Source organism: Eumetopias jubatus, unplaced genomic scaffold (genome assembly GCF_037043125.1).
Source record: "Eumetopias jubatus isolate StellerSeaLion01/CBP00866 unplaced genomic scaffold, mEumJub1_p1.0 scaffold_75, whole genome shotgun sequence".
Lineage (NCBI taxonomy): Eukaryota > Metazoa > Chordata > Mammalia > Carnivora > Otariidae > Eumetopias > Eumetopias jubatus.
This window is the reverse complement of record NW_028274881.1, coordinates 877,730-895,881: the sequence shown is the minus strand read 5'-3', so window position 1 is coordinate 895,881 and position 18,152 is coordinate 877,730. Positions and strand designations below refer to the sequence as shown.

Here is an 18,152-nt window from a genome sequence, read left to right as displayed (position 1 = left end):
AAACACATGCACACACAAATCTGCTCTATGTCTTTCCATTTCAGCCATAACAAGACACTTTTTTTTTTTTTTAAGATTTTCATTTATTTATTTATTTGACAAAGAGAGACACAGTGAGAGAGGGAACACAAGCAGGGGGAGTGGGAGAGGGAGAAGCAGGCTTCCCGCCGAGCAGGGAGCCCGATGCGGGGCTCGATCCCAGGACACTGGGATCATGACCCGAGCCGAAGGCAGACGCTTAACGACTGAGCCACCCAGGCGCCCCAACAAGACACTTTCGATTCCTTAAATGTAGCAAAGAAACCTAGCTCTACGTACATACTATCCACTACAGCAAATAAGAATTTGAAATAGAAAAAAGAGACAAAGGCCTGTTTTCTCTGAAAGCATTTTTCAAATACTTTTTTGCTAAAAATGGTAAAACTTAACTTACGATTTTTGCAGTTACAACTTGATAATAAAGACCAATTTATCTTAAGGTAAAAAGGTAAAAACAATAATTACTGCATTAATGCTTATGTGGATGTTTGCTTTCACAAACAAAACAAAACGAAAATCCTAGCACAAAGCTGTCTCTCTGCTTGACTAGGTTCAGCCATAAGGAACAGGCCTCCACCTAGTGACGACTGAAGCAATATGCAGAGACACACACCGTACACATGGACAGGAGTGGTCCTGTGAGCAGGCCCCAAGCCCCAGCAGCCCCACTCCAGCACCTGCCTCGGCAGGACTTGGGCCAGAGACTGGCCTGCTGACTGCCTAACCAGCATCCCGGCCTGCAGTCACGTGAACATGAAATGTAGACACTTCCCATTCTAAATCACACGTGTTCCTCGACCAGAGCTGTAACATTCTGAAGAGAAGACTATTTCATTTCAGAGCCCACCTAACATGACACAAAACAAGCATTTACTAAACACGGGGTCTGACAGGCGCATCACGGAAACTAGCTTTTAACAAGGTTTATTTTGTACTTAAATAACAAAACAATCTTGGTCCAAGTTTAAAACTAAGCTACCTCTTACCAATTCTAACAGTGACGACTCATAAAGAGATTCGAATAAATGTCACAAATTCTTCAGAAAAGGAAGACATATAGGAAATTGCAGGTATCCTCTCGAGAAAACCATGAAAACAGGTGACTCAAGAGACAACAAGAGCATACTGCGATCTTGGAAACATGGACCTCAGATACTGAGAATATATCTGTATTTACATATCTGTGTTAAGGCCATGATTCAGCCATTCCACTAACGATGGACAGTGAGGTTCCATCACATTTTTATTATGAATTATACTATGCATTTCCCTGCATACTAAATCTATTATTTCTGTAGGTGAAATTCCTACACGTAATAGAGCTTCTATATTAAAGGGTATGGCACATTTTTTTTTAAACAACACTGGCTGATAACTTTCCCAAAAGACTGTAACAGATAATGGTCCCACCAAAAGCATATGGGAGGGACAGTTTTTCAGGACATTCACCAACATTAATCATTTTGGGGGAACGCCTGGGTGGCTCAGTCAGTCAAGCATCTGCCTTCGGCTCAGGTCATGATCCCAGGGTCCTGGGGTTGAGCCCCATGTCGGGCTCCCTGATCATCGGGAAGCCTGCTTGTCTCCCTCTCCCTCTGCCACTCCCCCTGCTTGTGCTCTCTCTCCCCCTCTCAAATAAATAAATAAAATCTTTAAAAAATAATAATAATAATCATGCTTATGTAATCCTTCAATCTCCTGATTTTATAAAAATGGGCTTTCTCAATTCTCCAGCTCCAAGCATGTTTAACCGCAGGACCCCTGAGTAAAACCCATACCACACATGCTCTGAAACACAATTTTACACAAAGTAACATTATTACCTTTCTTTTCTTTGAATAGAAATCATTCACGTGCCTGAAGACAAAAGGCTATTGATCATCTCCAGAAACGCAGGATGCACGAACTGGTAATCCTCGAGAAGCAGAACCACCTGCTGGGCTTCAATCCCTGCAAGATGCAGCACCTGCGCGGAAAGTGACAACACAGGTCTTCGCACCCATTACAGGTGTGGGGCCCAGTTAAAACCTGCCATTCTTCACGCAAATAATGTCTTTCTTTTCTCCTTTTTCTCTCTTTCTTTCTTTGTAATCAAAATTAAAAATCAAACGTCAGCCATATAGTTTGGAAGGTAAATCCAGTCCATGAACAAACAGTTGGGGAAATGTTAATATGATTTCACAGCTAAGACAGACGATCATTTCTAAATACACCCACCTGTGTCCTATATAAATTCTGTCCTTTTATCTTCCAGGTCCACCTATAGCCTCTCTGTACATAAAAATATAATTTTCTAATAACCATGGGGAAAACCATCATTCATATTAAAGACTATGACGTATATCAGAGACATAATGGTCTCTGAAGGCTTTTAGAATAACAAGTAATTGTGATTTAAAACCAAATAAAGCAAAGGATTTGAGTAACTCACGTGTTTGAGATCATTTTTGAACTGCTTCAGTTCATAGGCTCTGGAAATCTTTGGAGAAAACAGCACGGCTCCATGCATATGGCTGACCAGGGAAGTAATGGTCCGCTGGCCGACGCCACTCCGCCCTGCCAGGAGGAGGGAGCCTCCAGGGAAGCTCAGCACCCTGTCGATCCGAGACACATACTCCAGCACTTCTTGGAAAAGTAAAATATCCAAATTCTGGTTATCTCGTCCATAATGAATGAGGCCCTTTTAAAAAACCACAACGAATATTTTATCATTAATATATGCCCCATTACATAACAAAAATGTTATCTAGAGTAAAGCTTATACTTCTGATGCACTCTGGAAAAGGGGCTAAGTGGCAGTGTGTCATCTTACACTCCACAGTCTACCAGCAATCCAGCTCTTCTACGAAAAACCTTGTGTGATACCAAACACGTTCAAGAGCTCACGGTCATCAGACACCTGCAGGACACTGCTGATACGGCGGGTAAAACGTAGGGAGACACAACAGCTTAATTACAAAAACTTTAAAAACTCTCAAATTTTACGAGTTGTTTCAACTCAGATCAGTGTGTGCACACCATAAAACCTAATCTTGTGAATTCTTGTAGGTACGCACTGCAGGGGAATGAACCCAAAGCCCTCGCGCGGGCTGCCCCACCAGCAACTGTGTGTCAGCGTGAGGGACACCAGATGTTGCAGCCTTAACAACTTCCAACAGACCCAGACTCTGTAGCGTCCATCCCACGCACAGCACCAGCTTTTCTGGATATAAAATCCACACTCACTTCCAAAGCAAATCATCATACATATAACACTGTTTCTCCTTCTTTATTGTCTAATTTCACAAAGAAGAAAGAACAAAACACGTCTCTAGGAGAGTGCGCCTCAGTTTCAGTGAACCAGCGGTATCAACAACCACCTGGGAGCCCTGGAGAAATGTGGAATGAAACTTGGTCAGTCTGGGACCCAGGAGGTGGCGTATTTCCTGGTTCTCAAAGGGATTCTAATGCTCGCTGAACTTGGACACCACTGGTCTAGGATGATTTTCCAGTTAATATTAAACCTCATTAGTAATTCCAACACCAGATACACTCTGCCGACATGTACCTTGGCCACCTCGCCCATACCTGTGTGAGTACGGGAGCACTTAGTCAGATCTACCACAACAGACTACACTCCACAAGAACCAGCTCGGTCTATCGTATAATCTTTGTCTGCCTCGGAAAGCTTACAACAAATATTTCTCAAATGACTACAATCACAACCAAATCCCAATTCAAACTCATGATTCAGATTATACCTTTCTCTTTTTTTTAAAGATTTATTTATTTGAGAGAGCGTGCACACACGTGAAATCACACACGTGCGCACGTGCGAAGGGGGAGGGGACGAGGGGAGTCAGAGGGAGAAGCAGACTCCGCACCGAGAAGGGAGCCCGACGCGGGACTCGATCCCGGGACCCTGAGCCAAAGGCAGACACCCAGGCGCCCCAAAGTTATACCTTTCTAATAACATCCTTGAGATCCGCGGAATTCAGTTTTCCGAGTGGTTTTCCATGGGGCGGCAACGGCTGTCCTGGGGCCACCCTTGTTCCTGCGTTGTGTCGGGCTCCCCATGTAACATAGAAACTGTCTGCAGAAATGAAAGGTATTTTTGGTTTTATATGTGTATTGGTAATGGCAGCACCAGGAAATACACTGTTCGTTACATTATTTTTCAGTTAGTCCTCCAAATAAGACCATCCCCAGAAACGTGAAAGTATGTCACAGTGTGCCTGGTGAGCCAACAAAGACCTTATGCTGCCATGTCAAACTGTCCCTGAAGAGTAGCTGACGGGCCCCGCTCCAGCCCGACCCCCGCCTCTCTCCTCAAATGAAGGGTCCTCCTCCGAATGCTCCTCACTACTCTCCCTTGTGCTTTCTCCCTACTTCCCTCCCCTTCTCCACAATTTCCGTATAGAATTGGCAACTAAAACAAACTCAAAACTCTCCTTGAGAAAGAACACAGATTTATAAATACCATCAAGAGCCCTAAGTCTAAAATAAAGGAAAAAGTAACTGAATTTTAGTTAGAAAACAAAAACCGCACCACTTCCCTTATATTTATCTCCAGCAGCATCCTGTGACCACACAAGGAAAATCTGCTGACTGTTCTGCTGAACCTTTCCGTCCTGATCGTTTGGGAAAGCACACTCCATAAAGTGCCCTCCCTCTCACGTGCTCCGCTCAAAGGCAGTTTGAGCTCCCTGGACCAGCTTCTTCACGTTCTTCTCCTTTCCCTCATCACTGCTTGTCCTATACTACCCTCTCTCTGCAGAAATCTCTACAATCAAACTCTTCCTTGGGAAGAATGCTGCCATAACCGCCAAGTCCACATCCCCGTCGCAGTCACTACCCCCGTCGTGACCTGGTGTGCTTTGGAAGCTTTTTCCTTAGATCTGTAGGACCATACTCAACAAGGCACAACCACCAGCCCTCTCCGTTCTCTGCGTATCCCTTCTACTCTTATTTTCCCTGGGATCTAAATTCAGTCCATTATTCTTTAATCCTAAACGCTCCCCTTGAATTATTTAACCTTATTCTGTGGATTAAATTATCAACTACTGATATACCAAAACCCAGTCACCTATTGGCAAGTCTCCCGAGCTCTAGTCTGGTCCCATACTTCCAATTGCTTAACAGACATGTAATGAACATACAATGTTCATCATTAAACACCTGTGTTTAAGCCCCGCACTTCCTGTTAGAGAGAAGTAGTTAAGACAGACAAGACTGCTCCCCTCACAGAGCTGATAAACTTCACGCACGTCCCCAAAAGACACTCCAAGAGCCTGCAAACATTGAAACACGTAGACAACTGAACTCACTGTCTTCCCACGTCATCAGGTGTCATCACCTCAGCTACAGCACGGCCTCCCGGCTTGTGTCCTGCGATATGTCTCTGGCCGTCCAGTACGTCCTCACTAGCTGTCCCGGAGGAGTACACGGAAGAACTGCACAGCGCCATACCGCTCCCATGGGGCCGGGAAAAACAGCCAAACCCATCGAGGCCCCCAGACCTGGCTCCACTGACTGCGTGATTCTCCTTCACTGCCCCGCGCTGTGCACACCAGCTTCCTCACGCCTCACGCCTCTGAACCTATGCAGAGTCTTCCCCCTCGCCACACAGTACAGTCATTCTTTAACATGATCTGACTCTCTGTGTCGCTCAAAAAATTTTAAATCTTAGTTGTTCATCTAACAAAATATGTACAAAACTTATGTGCTGAAAACTACACAACACTGATGAAAGAAAGCAAAGAATATCTAAATAAATGGACAGGCATATCATGTTCACAGACTGGAGGACTCAACATAATGAAGATGTCAATTCTCCCCAAAACCAATATACAGAGTTAATGCAATTTCCATCCAAAGCTTAGCAACATTACTTATAGATAAGATTATTCTAAAATATGTAGAGAAAGGGAAAGGAACTTAAATAGTGAAAACAACTGTAAAAAAGAAGACAGCAGGAGAAGTCAGTCTACCCAATTTCAAGATTTCTAAAGTAATGAAAACAGGTGGTGCTGGTGGGAGGACAGACATGTGATTGATGGAGAACCAAGAGATATGTTCACACACCTATTCTGACAAAGTGCAAAGCAGCTCGAGGAAGAAAAGTTCCCTTTTCAAAAAACAGTGCTGGAGCAAGTGGTCATCCGTCGGCAAAGAAGGTGACCCGAGGCCTCACTCCATACAGACATTAACTCACAGTGGACCACTGACTTAAAACATAAAACCATAAAACTTTTCAGAAAAAAACACAGGAGAAAATCTCTAAGAACTAGGACCAAACAGAGTTCTTAAACTTGACACCAAAAGATCCTGAAAAAAAAAAATTACTAAGTTGTACTTGATAAAATTAAAATATTTAGCTGTGGGAGAGAAAAGGATGGAAAGACAAGCAAAAGAGCGGGGGAGTATGTTTGCAAACCTCATATTTAACAAAAAAAAAAAAAAACTAATATCCATAATACATAAAGAACTCTCAAAACTCATTAATAAAAAAAGATAAACCATCCAATTAGAAAATGAGCAAGTCACAGAAAGAGATACCTCACTTCAAAGGATTCACAGACAGCACTGAGCACATGAAAGATGCTCAAGCTCATTTGCTGTTGGCCGAATGCAAATTAAAGCCACAGTGATATACCCACACGCACTTACCGAGGGGCTAAAATACAACAGCGTGACAAAAGCAAAGGCAAGTGTGCGGAGCAACTAGATTACTCACATATTGCTGACAGGAGTGTAAAATGATATAGTCATTCTGGAAAAGAGCAGGGCGGTGTGTTTTACAAACCAAGCACAAGAGCACCATACATCCCTGCAACTGCACTCCTGAGCATTTATCCCAGAAAAACAAAAGTGCATGTTCACACAAACATCTCTACAGGAAATGCTTATAGCAGCTTTCCTCCTAATAGTCAAAACCAGAAAATAACCCAGATGCCCTTCAACAGGTAAATGGTTCAAGAAATGGTAGTACATCTGAATACCCACTCGTCAATAGAAAGGAACAAAGTACTGAGACTCACAGCAACCTGTGTGTCTCCAGAGAATTAATGAGTGAAAATAAGATTCTTGAAATGGCAAATTAAATACAGAACAGCCTGGCGGTTTCCAGAGGCATGGACATGGCTACAGCAGGGCAGCAGAATAGATATTCTGAGTATTAACTGTATCAATGTCAATACCCTGGTTGTGATGCTCTACCATAATTTTGCCACATGTTACCATCAAGAGAAACCAAGTAAAAGCTACACATACTCTGTATGAATTCTTACAATTGTATGTTAATGTACAATTATCACAAAATAAAAAATTCATTTTTTTATTTCAAGGTTTCAAAGTAACTCCCTCAAAAAAAATTAACCCTTCTACACACTACTATCTAACATTTATCCCAAATATATTCAGAAAAGTTATATTAATTGTAAAACACTTCATGTTCTATTATAATTATCAGTTTAAGCATCTACTTGCACAAATTTCGTGGCATCTAAACACACTAACAATAGTTATCACTGTAAGTGAGGGCTTTCATATCTGTATCTGCCCCTGGATTACACGTTTCTTGAGCACAAGAATGTTATCTAGCTTATTTCCAAGTCTTCCAAGATTACATTTTTCTTAACAAATTAATATTATTCCACTATGTGAAAATACTGTTTGCCCAGATACGACATTTATCAAGCCTGTATTTTTAAAAAATGCAACCTTTCCTTGAAAAGTAAAACGGTGAGGGGGAAAAAAGCATTTATTATTTATTGAGTCCTACAAAGGAGACCCTGAAAGATAACAAATTCTAGAGAATTCAGATACCCAAGGAGACACTGCTACTGTCTAATGCCCAAAGAACATGCTACTTTCTTTGCAAGAAGAGATACCATTCAGGCAACTCTCAGTCTGAGAAAGATGGTGCCATTTAAGAAACGCAACCTGCCCACACTAAGCAAGGAGAGCTACAGGTCACACTAACAAAGCCTCACTGAGAATGAGCCAACTCTTGAGCTGCGACCAGGGCTCTCTCTCAGCATTTCATCCTGCCCCGGCTTCTCCAACTCATTTCCTGATTCTGAAACTCAAGCCGCACCTCGAAAATCTCTCTGCCAATCTCCACATCTTCCTCATCTTCAAAATCCCCTTCGGCCTATGCAATTACGGCCGTGGGGCAATATCGAATCTGGCAGTACACAGAATGTGCAACATGAAGTATTTGTGAAGCCTAGCTTTACAGTCTAACCGAACAGAAACTCATTGTATAGCTTGAAAGCGGTTAAGAAATACTTCCATGATATGGTCCTGTATCAAAGGTCCTTTCGCCATGACGGTTTTCAGATCACACGCACTACTCCCACAGCAGTTTGCAAAACGCAAGCTGGTTGTTAAGTGATAACAGTTGCAAATGCAACTGAGCTGCTTTGAGTGAGTGGAGCTACGCTTTATTTATCCTAACTGTGGGTGAAGCTGTAGACAAGAGTACATAAGAAGTTCTGTGCTGATGACATGATTTACTTTTAAGCAAAAGTTAATTATAATCAAATATGGATTTTCCCAATGATCTTTAAGTCTCATACACATACAGCTTTAAATAAAACCTTTATTAATAAAAATTCCTCAGGAAACCTAATTTTGAATTGCAGATATAAAATACTATGGCTTGAATCCAAGAAAACAACTATTGTCACAATATTTTATTTATATTTAGAAATCTAGCAAAAGGAAAAAACGGCCCCTTACATTAAGACTACCCAAACGTCTTATTTACACAGAAATACGAAATCATGCTATTAGCAAGAAAAGTAAGTTTACAATTCTTATAACATTTATATATTACATAAACTCCATAACTATATTACCTGCCATTTGTCTAATATATCTGAGCCCCAATCTCCTTGAAACACAGACATTAAAATGCTATCAAATAAATGTGAAGTTCCTTGGCACCAACAATTCTGTCACGAAATAAGCGCCGTGCTTCATAAGCTACGATTTCTAATACATACTAGTGGGTGATTTGAGGATCCTAAAAAAGACAACATTTTCTTTAGTTGTAATAAAATTCAAATGACTTGCAGGTGGTCTATCTCAACATAATACTAGAAAGAAATAGAGAATAAAAATCTGCATACCGTCAGGTTGGCGTCAGATAAATATAAGGAATGGGAAAAAAGGTAAAATTCAATGTGTTATTGATAAGTTTTGATTATTTAAAGAATATATTAAGCATCATTATCTCTAGTTGTTCAATAAAAATACTAATTCCAAAATGCATATTAAACATCACTAACAATTTTATTTTTCCCCAAATCAAATTTTACTAGCAACAATCATAAACAGTTTAGCACACACACACACACACACACACACACGCACGCACGCTCATGCGTACACACACAGATACACTGTGGCATTCCAAAGAAAGAAAAGCAATTTGAAATCATAAAAGTAAAACTTACCTCCTTCTAAATCGTATCTTAATAAGCCAAGAACCCACTGGGTAAGGATGCAAGGAGTAAAGAAATAGTGACTATGATCATCAACTGTAAATTTGGCCCGCACCTGGAAAAGAAAATAAAGTCAACTGTTTTCTCAATACATAATATATATTTTATTTATAATGTATTTCCAAATATATAATGCTATAAATTTTTCAGTCACCACACTCACAGGAATGCCCAGTTTCTACTAGTGAGTAGAAACTGTATTTTATTAGAACTGATTTCCTTAGTTACCTCATACATTATATTTTACCCATTTAAAAACATTCTCTAAGAGGGGTTATTCATAGGCTTCAACAAACTGCCAAACGTTGTCCAAGAAAAAATAAAAGGTTAAAAAGTCCTGCTGAGCAAAGGAACTCAAGGAAGGTGAAGCTAAGCTTTCCACACAGCGGTTGCAATTCCAAGGCGCTCCCCGGTCCGGGACAGACATGTTTGCTAATGGCAGGAGCCAGAGAGCTGTCTCTGTTCAAACAGTCACCGATCCAGGAAGGATCAAAGTGTGACTCCTGATGCATGACCCGTGAGAGCCTGTGCCTTCCTCCTCATGGACAGGAACCACTGCTCTCGTTCCGGCCTTGATCACTGAGCTTCCGAATTCATTCAGAAAGTAATCAATGCTTTCTAACTTCTCTTGCCCCACGTCTACTCCAACACTGCCAAAAGCATCTTCCACAAACACTTCCCTAACTTTCGCAAGCTGTCCCCTTTACCTCAGAAGATCTTCTTTCATCTCCAGCCACTTTGGGAATTTCTATTAATTGTTCAAAACTCACATCACATTTCGGGGCGCCTAGGGGGCTCAGTCAGTTGATTTCTTGATTTTGGCTCAGGTCGTGATCTCAGGGTTGTGAGACTGAGGCCCGAGTTGGGCTCTGTGCTGAGCGTGGAGTCGGCTTCAGATCCTCTCTCCCTCCACCCCTCCCCCCACCACGGTGCACACTCTAATAAATAAATACATCTTTCAAACAAAGTCAGGTCACATTTCACCTCCTCTTAACAACTACCACAGCAGAGTCACTTCCTTCCTCTTCCACAGTATTTGTAACTTGTGCCTACTGTCACAGTTCCACTACTCATCAGGCTGTGGTAATAATGTATTTACGGGACCAAGTTCCTGACTGGTCTGTAAGCTTCCAGAAAACAGACTCAGGCCTCTCTGCATCCCTAGGACCAGCACTAGAAAAGAAGGTATTGAATGAATGTCTTCTGTGCCCTTTACTGCCTGTTTTCAAGCCCCGTCCCGCTTCACCAAGGAAGGAACTGGAAGCATTTCCTCCCAGGCAACAAGAAAGAAGAAACCTCAAAGACCACTCCCTGGTTTGAAGTCTCCAAGACAGAAGCTGATCGAAGTCAGGAGAAAGATCCAGTTTTGGAAAGAAGAGGAACATTCTGAATACACTAAATTTTAGCTGAAAACGGAAAAACCATCCAGCATTAATTCATTCATTCCATATTCACTGAGTGTCTATTAGAGCATCTGCACTCAGAGAGCTCACTCTCTGGTAGAAAAGCCTAATCAACAAGACGAAAAGAAAGCCGCAGTGTCAACACAGGTCAGCGTTAAAGGTAGTCCCTCTGGGAGTGAAACCAAGAAACGCAACAATTACAGTATAAATGAGTAAGTACACACCTGTTCATACACTTGGACCATAGATCCCGCTAAGAGGTAGATTTTTGATGAAGAGCCCCAAACAGAGTGATTCTTCAGATTTTTATGGAGAACCGGTTCCAAATATGCTCCATAAATTGTCTGTAATTGCTCTCTTTCTGGGTAACTGAAAGAAGGCACATAAGAAAATAGCTGAAAATACAATGTTCTAGATTATTACATTAATGTTCATTTGTAGCAGTTTTCCAGCTGCGCTGCCCTGAGGTTCAGATACCCCCCCACTTTACCCAGGGACTAAAGCCAGGCTCTAGGTCCCTATTCTGACCCCTACTTATCTGCTCTCAAATACTGAGGGACCTAATAGAAGTTTCCAGTGAAATTACTTAAAAACATAACTGTTTGGAAATCACTGATTTTTAGAAAGGACCAAAAGGTAAATTTTGCTTCAGAAAAATTATTTTCAGTATAGCCGACCCATAAAGCAGTAATCAACTCAGAACTGTAAAAGTAGAATACAACAGATGAAATCAACCTGTTTCTCTCAAAGCTAAATCTATTTCAATACAGCTTAATTGGTAGCTATAACATTTCTGAAAGTACAATTTAATAGATGGGTGCAATGAGCATGAAAGCATCAAAACAAGATTGTTTAAGGCAAAACGGAACAGAGGACAAGCTCCATATCCATAAAATTTACAAGTTCTTGCAACAATTATGGACCGTGGAGATGGATGCATGCATCAGGATTAATGCTGTCACCCACACACCTGACCTGACTCCACCTTGTGCCTGTTTACATTATGTTTATTTATCTTCATAAAATTTGATAGTATTTTTGTTTTAGGAAACCCATATTAAAATCTAAAATCCATCATTCAGATTCCTGATACTGACATTTTAGAACAGAGATGATATAAAACATTTTGGGTTTTATTTCTAATATTTAAGAAGCACTGATTAATGCCTTTATCACCCTGAATTACTGCCTAAAGTTTAGAAAAGACAGGGAAAAAAATAACAGAACTCAAGTTTAACTATTTTTATATTCTTCATTTTAAAAAATTATCATTAATGGATGCCTTTAATAAAATTCAAATACAGAAGGCGTCTCCCCAAATTTAAAAAAAAAAAAAAATTTACGAACACTATGATACATACTCCACAGCACAAAGACGAACAATGGAGGTAAACCTGGTGGTCAGCTCATGTCTTCCCAGTCTTCCTCTGGCTGATATAGAAGCCACAATCTGAATATTTTCTAAACTAACCCATTCCAAATTTTCATCATAAAATCCTTGATATGTCAGTACCTTTTTGAAAATAAATGTATTTTAAATGTTTTAGGCTTAGGATTTTCTAATATTTTTGCATAAAATTCAATTTTTTCCAAATGCAATCATCCTCCTCTACCTAACTCAAAAACTTAAGATTGAAATATACTTTAAATTCTTATAACACTGAAAAATAATACTCTTCAAGACTCTACGTTCAATTAATGTTAGCTGAATTATGCTCATTTTTAAAGTGCTTTTCTCTCTAATAAACATTAAAATCCAGATGACAAATAAATCTACCAGCTATTAGGGAAAAAAAAGTGGAAGAAACCAGGAAAAATATAAGGAAACTATTTTGGTTTTCTTTATAAATATTTTATCATATTCTACAGTTCCATAGTAAAGCTAAGTTTGAACCCATATAAACATAATAAACTCTAATTTAGAAAGCAGGGTTTCTAATGTGAAGCAAACCACATATATAACGCCTTCCACACTGACAGAATGTATGGTCTCTGACCTTCGCCTTTACTTGGGCTAAGAGGGAGAGTACTGAGCTAAGGAAGCCCATAAAGGGCCAGGACCAAGGACATGTACCTGCTCTCTGAAGAATGCATCCCTAGAAAAATGAAACAGAAATCTCCCCAAATCCCACATCATCCCCAGCTCCTGCTTTCCCTCTGTTTTAGAAATAAAGGACAGGAAGTAAGTATAGGTGAAGGTTGTTCTTACTCTTCCTGTCATACATCATCCTGCTGTAATGCTAACTTCTATAGGGAAGAACGTCAAAGAAGGGTGCCTTGTGGGGGCACCTGGCTGGCTCAGTCAGTAAAGCGAGCGACTCTGGATCTCGGGGTCGTGAGTTCGAGCCCCATGCTAGGTGTAGAGATTACTTAAAAATAAAATCTCTTAAAAAAAAAAAAAAAAAAAAAAAGAAAAGGCAGGAAGAAAGTAGCCCTGGAACCAGATTACTACAAGCTTTGGGAGTTTAATGTCCACAACACATGCTGGATAAAACTGACCCTGAGAAGGAAAGCAGATTTTCTAACCCTTTCCCATTACATCCTAACACTTCAAGGAGTAAGACTCACCTGTTGCAGGAAAGCAACCAAAGTGCTAGTGCCCCATTTGTCAAGCTTGGGCAAGTTGATATCTTTCAAGTACAGAACAAGTCTCTCGCAGTCCTTCGGTCTGTACACGCGACCTGTGTTAGTACTGATCACCATGCAGGTCTGGCTCAGCTTCTGCAGGAGATGCCGGGACGTTGTCTGGGCACTACAGTGAACTACAGCAATCTGAGTGGACCGGAGCTGGGAAAAGGCATACCTTAGCAGCAGCCTACAAGAGATGGAGGACATTGGACTTTGAAAATACAACCAATTAAACACTGTGTATAGTCAATATAAAATTTCTATTTTATAAATATTTCAGTTTCTAAATTATGTAATATAATGTTTAAGGGGAAAATGGTAAACATGGATATGGCTTAACAAGTAGCTTTCTAATATTTACAATATAAAAAAATAAATTCATATTTGAAGGCATTCTTGGGACTCACTGAACAAAAAAAAAAATCAAAGTTTACAGAAATAATTTAACCTGATCAAGTACATATAAAAGATACCGTTTCCTCACAGTTGAAGGAAAGATTTTAAGATATTAAGTACTCAGGGGCGCCTGGGTGGCTCAGTTGGTTAAGCGACTGCCTTCAGCTCAGGTCATGATCCTGGAGTCCCGGGATCGAGTCCCGCATCGGGCTCCCTGCTCAGCAGGGAGTCTGCTTCTCCCTCTGACCTTACCCCCTCTCATGTACTCTCTCTCTCTCCCTCATTCTCTCTCTCAAATAAATAAATAAAATCTTAAAAAAAAAAGATATTAAGTACTCAAAGTTAAACAAATATTTACTATGATTTTACAGAATTTTTAAATTACTACTAAAAATGTGAAACTAATAATCATGTCTCCTTTATTTCCAGATCCTACATTCAGTAGGCACTAAAAGTAGGCTGAATGACACTGAAATAAAAGTTATTTTTCAATAGAGAGCTAACTTCAAGATGCAATTTTTATAACTAAAGCAGGTAATAATTTGTGAGCGTATCTAAGGTATTCAGTTTTTGTTGGGATTGTATGCATGTATTTTCTCAGACTGTTCTCTTTCCATCAGAAAACACATAAGCTGGCAGGAAAAAAGGACATATTCTTCTCTATAATTCTCTACAGTCATATCATTTTTACAAGTAGTGACAATGGGAAGAGTCCTTCATGAAAACGTAAGTGCTACTTTAAGCAAAAGAAAGGTAAGAGAGCTGTTAAATTACTTTAAAAGAAGAAAGGAATACAAATCCACACTATGTACCTCAATCAACAATCTTCTGCTCTTACCCTTTGCCACATCCTTCTGGTCCTACAAGAAGAAAGGGCTGTTTAGTATCAGAACTTAACCATGGTTTGAAATAATCCAGCTGTCGCTGCATGTCAGGAGTCTGAACGACGGGGAGAGTCTGGCCATTCCTGAAATCATCGGCCGTCAAGTTTTCTGGCTTCTTCAGCACGTAAGATGCTAATCGTCCTCTACTCGGGTCGTAGTAAGTATCCATTGGTTTGTGAGGGTCTGGAGGAGATTCTCGTGCCCAGTTAAAAACCTGCAGAGGAAGAAGTTGTGATAGGTTATCACATACTCCAAACAAGAGTGTATGAAATTTTATTTTTCTTCTTTAAATTTTTTGTTATGTTAATCACCATACATTGCATCATTAGTTTTTGATGTAGTGTTCCATGATTCATTGTTTGTGCATAACACCCAGTGCTCCACGCAGAACGTGCCCTCTTTAATACCCATCACCAGGCTAACCCATTCCCCCACCCCCCTCCCCTCTACAACCCTCGGTTTGTTTCTCCATCATCTCTCGTGGTTCTTCAAAGTCCATGTCCCAAAGTCAATCATCTTAGTTGAAAGAAAATTCTCCTGTGCTAAACCTACCACCAAATATCTTTTATAATTAAAGCAACATGCTATGTCAAATATTATTCTCTAAATGATAATTCAAGTAAATAAATAAAAGTCTTCTAGTTTGCACATACACCAAGGTATAAATGCATTCAACTTATTTAAAGGAGTTTGAATGAACGCTGAACCACCGATTTCTCAGCGTAGGAACCTAGTCCCGCCCATTTTGGTGGTTCTAGCTCTGCTCTCAAGCTGCTCTTCTTCTAACACTGAAAACGTGCTACCTGCACAGACATAAATCAGAGTTCACCCGACGCTAACCTTTAATACCTTGCCTCCAAACTGTAGCATGAGAAGTCTGCTCCAAAGCAGCATACAATCTGGGATCGAGTGGTAAAATGAGAAGCATTTGGCAATAAGGACACAGAACGGCCACGGGAAGGGGAGGAGCACAGAGAAGTAGTAAATGATGGCACCGAAGAAGAAACAGATGATGCAAATGCAGAAACACGATGTTGGAGCCAACCCAGAGAAACGCATGTTCAATGTTTTCAACAAAAGCCGAGAGGATGATATCCCTTAAGTATACGATTCAGTTTTATAAACAACTTGACTGAAATATACCCTTACATTTATTAAAGAAAATGTTGATAATGATTAATCCATCCTAGCATTCCTAACTGCTAAAACTGTTCTGGTTAAATAAATGATTAAAAATATGTATTATTCTGGGGCGCCTGGGTGGCTCAGTCAGTTAAGCGTCTGCCTTCAGCTCAGGTCATGGTCCCGGGGTCCTGGGATCGAGCCCCGCATCAGGCTCCCTGCTCAGCGGGGAGCCTGCTTCTCCCTCTCCCACTCCCCCTGCTTGTGTTCCTGCTCTTGCTGTGTCTGTCAAGTAAATAAATAAAATCTTTAAAAAAAAGTATAATTCTAAAATTAAAAATGAATAATTATATATATTCATGTGGCTAATTAGTTTCAAAAATGTCTAACAAAAGATATGGTCCATACTATAGCCTATTAAACATTTTATAAAATTTTAATATCATAAAACACCATAAACTTGTTCAAAGGAAAAAATAAGTACACATATTCAAACGCATAACTCTTCCATTGAAAGCATTAATTTCAAAATTAAAAGGTTCTATACCTTACAATTACAAATCACGATTTTGGCAATTAAGAGTCCATGAAAATTAAAGAAAAATCTTGACTGAATATAGATTTTAAATGTGCACCACCTCTTTGGTGAGTTCCAGACGTGATTTCATGTTCAGATTTCCGCCAAGTCCCCGTATGAGATTAATAATAAATTGGTTATGATTTTGGCATCCACGTAGATGTGACAGACCGTTCATCACAGTCCCAACCAAACTTGTTTCAACCACATAGTCATTCTGTTGATTAAAATCCATTGTACAGACAAAAAACAAACATTAATTGGTAAACACAGAAACATACAGATTTACACTCACATATCTTTTCAAGTATGATCGTTAAATGCAACCCTCTGCTAAAGATGTAGAAAGTTTTCATTTCATCCAGTTTACATGTATAAACTTTGAAAATAAAGTGATCATAAAAATACAATTGTGCATTTCTAGCAGTAAGTGCTAGAGTCCTTAAGTAGATGTGTTTACTTCCTAAACTTGAAGAAAATAAAAGAAAAAGTACATCACTGAGCACTGATCTAAAAAGAACAGTCCCCCATTTCCTCCTGCTGATAAAAAGGAAACTAGAGGACACTGGACAAGTATGGCTGCTAAAAGCAGACTTAACACAAAAAACCATGTGGAGCTGGCTCTCTACGCACAATTTAAAATGAAACCTGTGGGTTGCAATGGTGTAGATGATTTCGATCTGTGGGCCTCTGGAACCCGTGCACAAACTGCTGGGGGGTTAAAAGGGAAAAAGGTTCTCATCCACTCAATCTCTAAGTATTTACAGAGAACCATTTATGCATCAGTCACATGTCCCTGTGGTGCTTAGTATGGGGGAAAAAAAAGGTGAACTAAACAGAAACTTCCACTTGTGTAACTCCAGTCTCATAGCGGAGACGGTCAACAAGTCCCAGTAAAAGCTCCAGAGAAGCGAAGCCTGGGTGGCTCAGATGGTTTAGCGTCTGCCTTCGGCTCATGTCATGATCCCAGGGTCCTGGGATCGAGTCCCGCATTGGGCTCCCTGCTCCGTGGGGAGCCTGCTTCTCCCTCTGTCCGCCGCTCTCTATCTCTGAGTCTCAAATGAATTAAAAAAAAAAAAAAAAAAGCTCCAGAGAAGGAGAAGAGAGTGCTCTCAGAATAACGCAGATGGAGAGCCCGTCTCTTTGAAAACAGCGACAGTTAAGCCAGCATCTGAAGGGTGACATCTTTCTGGCATGCAGAGAACACAGAATAGGCAAAGGTAAGCCACTGGGGTGGTTCAGAAATGCAGAGAGGGAGGCAAGGGCCAGAGTATGCAGAATTGCGTAGGCCGTGGTAAGGACTGTAACATTTATCTTCACTACTTTTAAAGTGTTTTTAAGAGAGTAAAATGATCCAATTTACATATTTTTAAAAATCACTCTGCATAAAAAAAAATATTTTTAGAGGGTTGGAGAAATGGGAGAAAGAGCAGGAAAAAAGGAGGAGATGAACAGAAATCCAGCTGTTTGGGTCATGCTAAGAGTTCCAGGCTTTAAAGGCAAGATAAAGGAAACCCTCGCATTTTCTTCTACATTGTCTAATTTGCTAAAATGATACAAGAAGGCAAAGCTCCAGTTATAAATAAAATCAGCATGTGGTTACAGTAACCAT

At 40.2% G+C, this 18,152-nt stretch overlaps 1 protein-coding gene and 1 long non-coding RNA gene across 3 annotated transcripts in view; one reads left to right on the top strand and one right to left on the bottom strand.

Annotated features, from left to right (window-relative positions):
- LOC148161758 (cytoplasmic dynein 2 heavy chain 1-like) overlaps positions 1-18,152 on the bottom strand; it is a 103,081-nt gene that overhangs the window by 20,669 nt on the left and 64,260 nt on the right. Inside the window, 12 exon segments of the mRNA XM_088020599.1 lie at positions 1,897-2,005; positions 2,471-2,719; positions 3,981-4,119; positions 8,890-8,954; positions 8,957-9,029; positions 9,031-9,049; positions 9,483-9,585; positions 11,158-11,302; positions 12,295-12,446; positions 13,502-13,748; positions 14,796-15,055; positions 16,602-16,757. Coding sequence (XP_087876725.1) covers positions 1,897-2,005; positions 2,471-2,719; positions 3,981-4,119; positions 8,890-8,954; positions 8,957-9,029; positions 9,031-9,049; positions 9,483-9,585; positions 11,158-11,302; positions 12,295-12,446; positions 13,502-13,748; positions 14,796-15,055; positions 16,602-16,757 — 1,717 coding nt within the window.
- On the top strand, positions 10,613-16,282 carry LOC148161759 (uncharacterized). Of its 2 annotated transcripts, XR_015767372.1 has the most exons (4): positions 10,613-11,145; positions 14,387-14,491; positions 14,578-14,998; positions 15,709-16,282. It is a non-coding gene; the product is annotated as an uncharacterized LOC148161759 (long non-coding RNA). The 2 variants fall into 2 exon arrangements; XR_015767371.1 differs by having other exon boundaries at positions 14,578-16,282.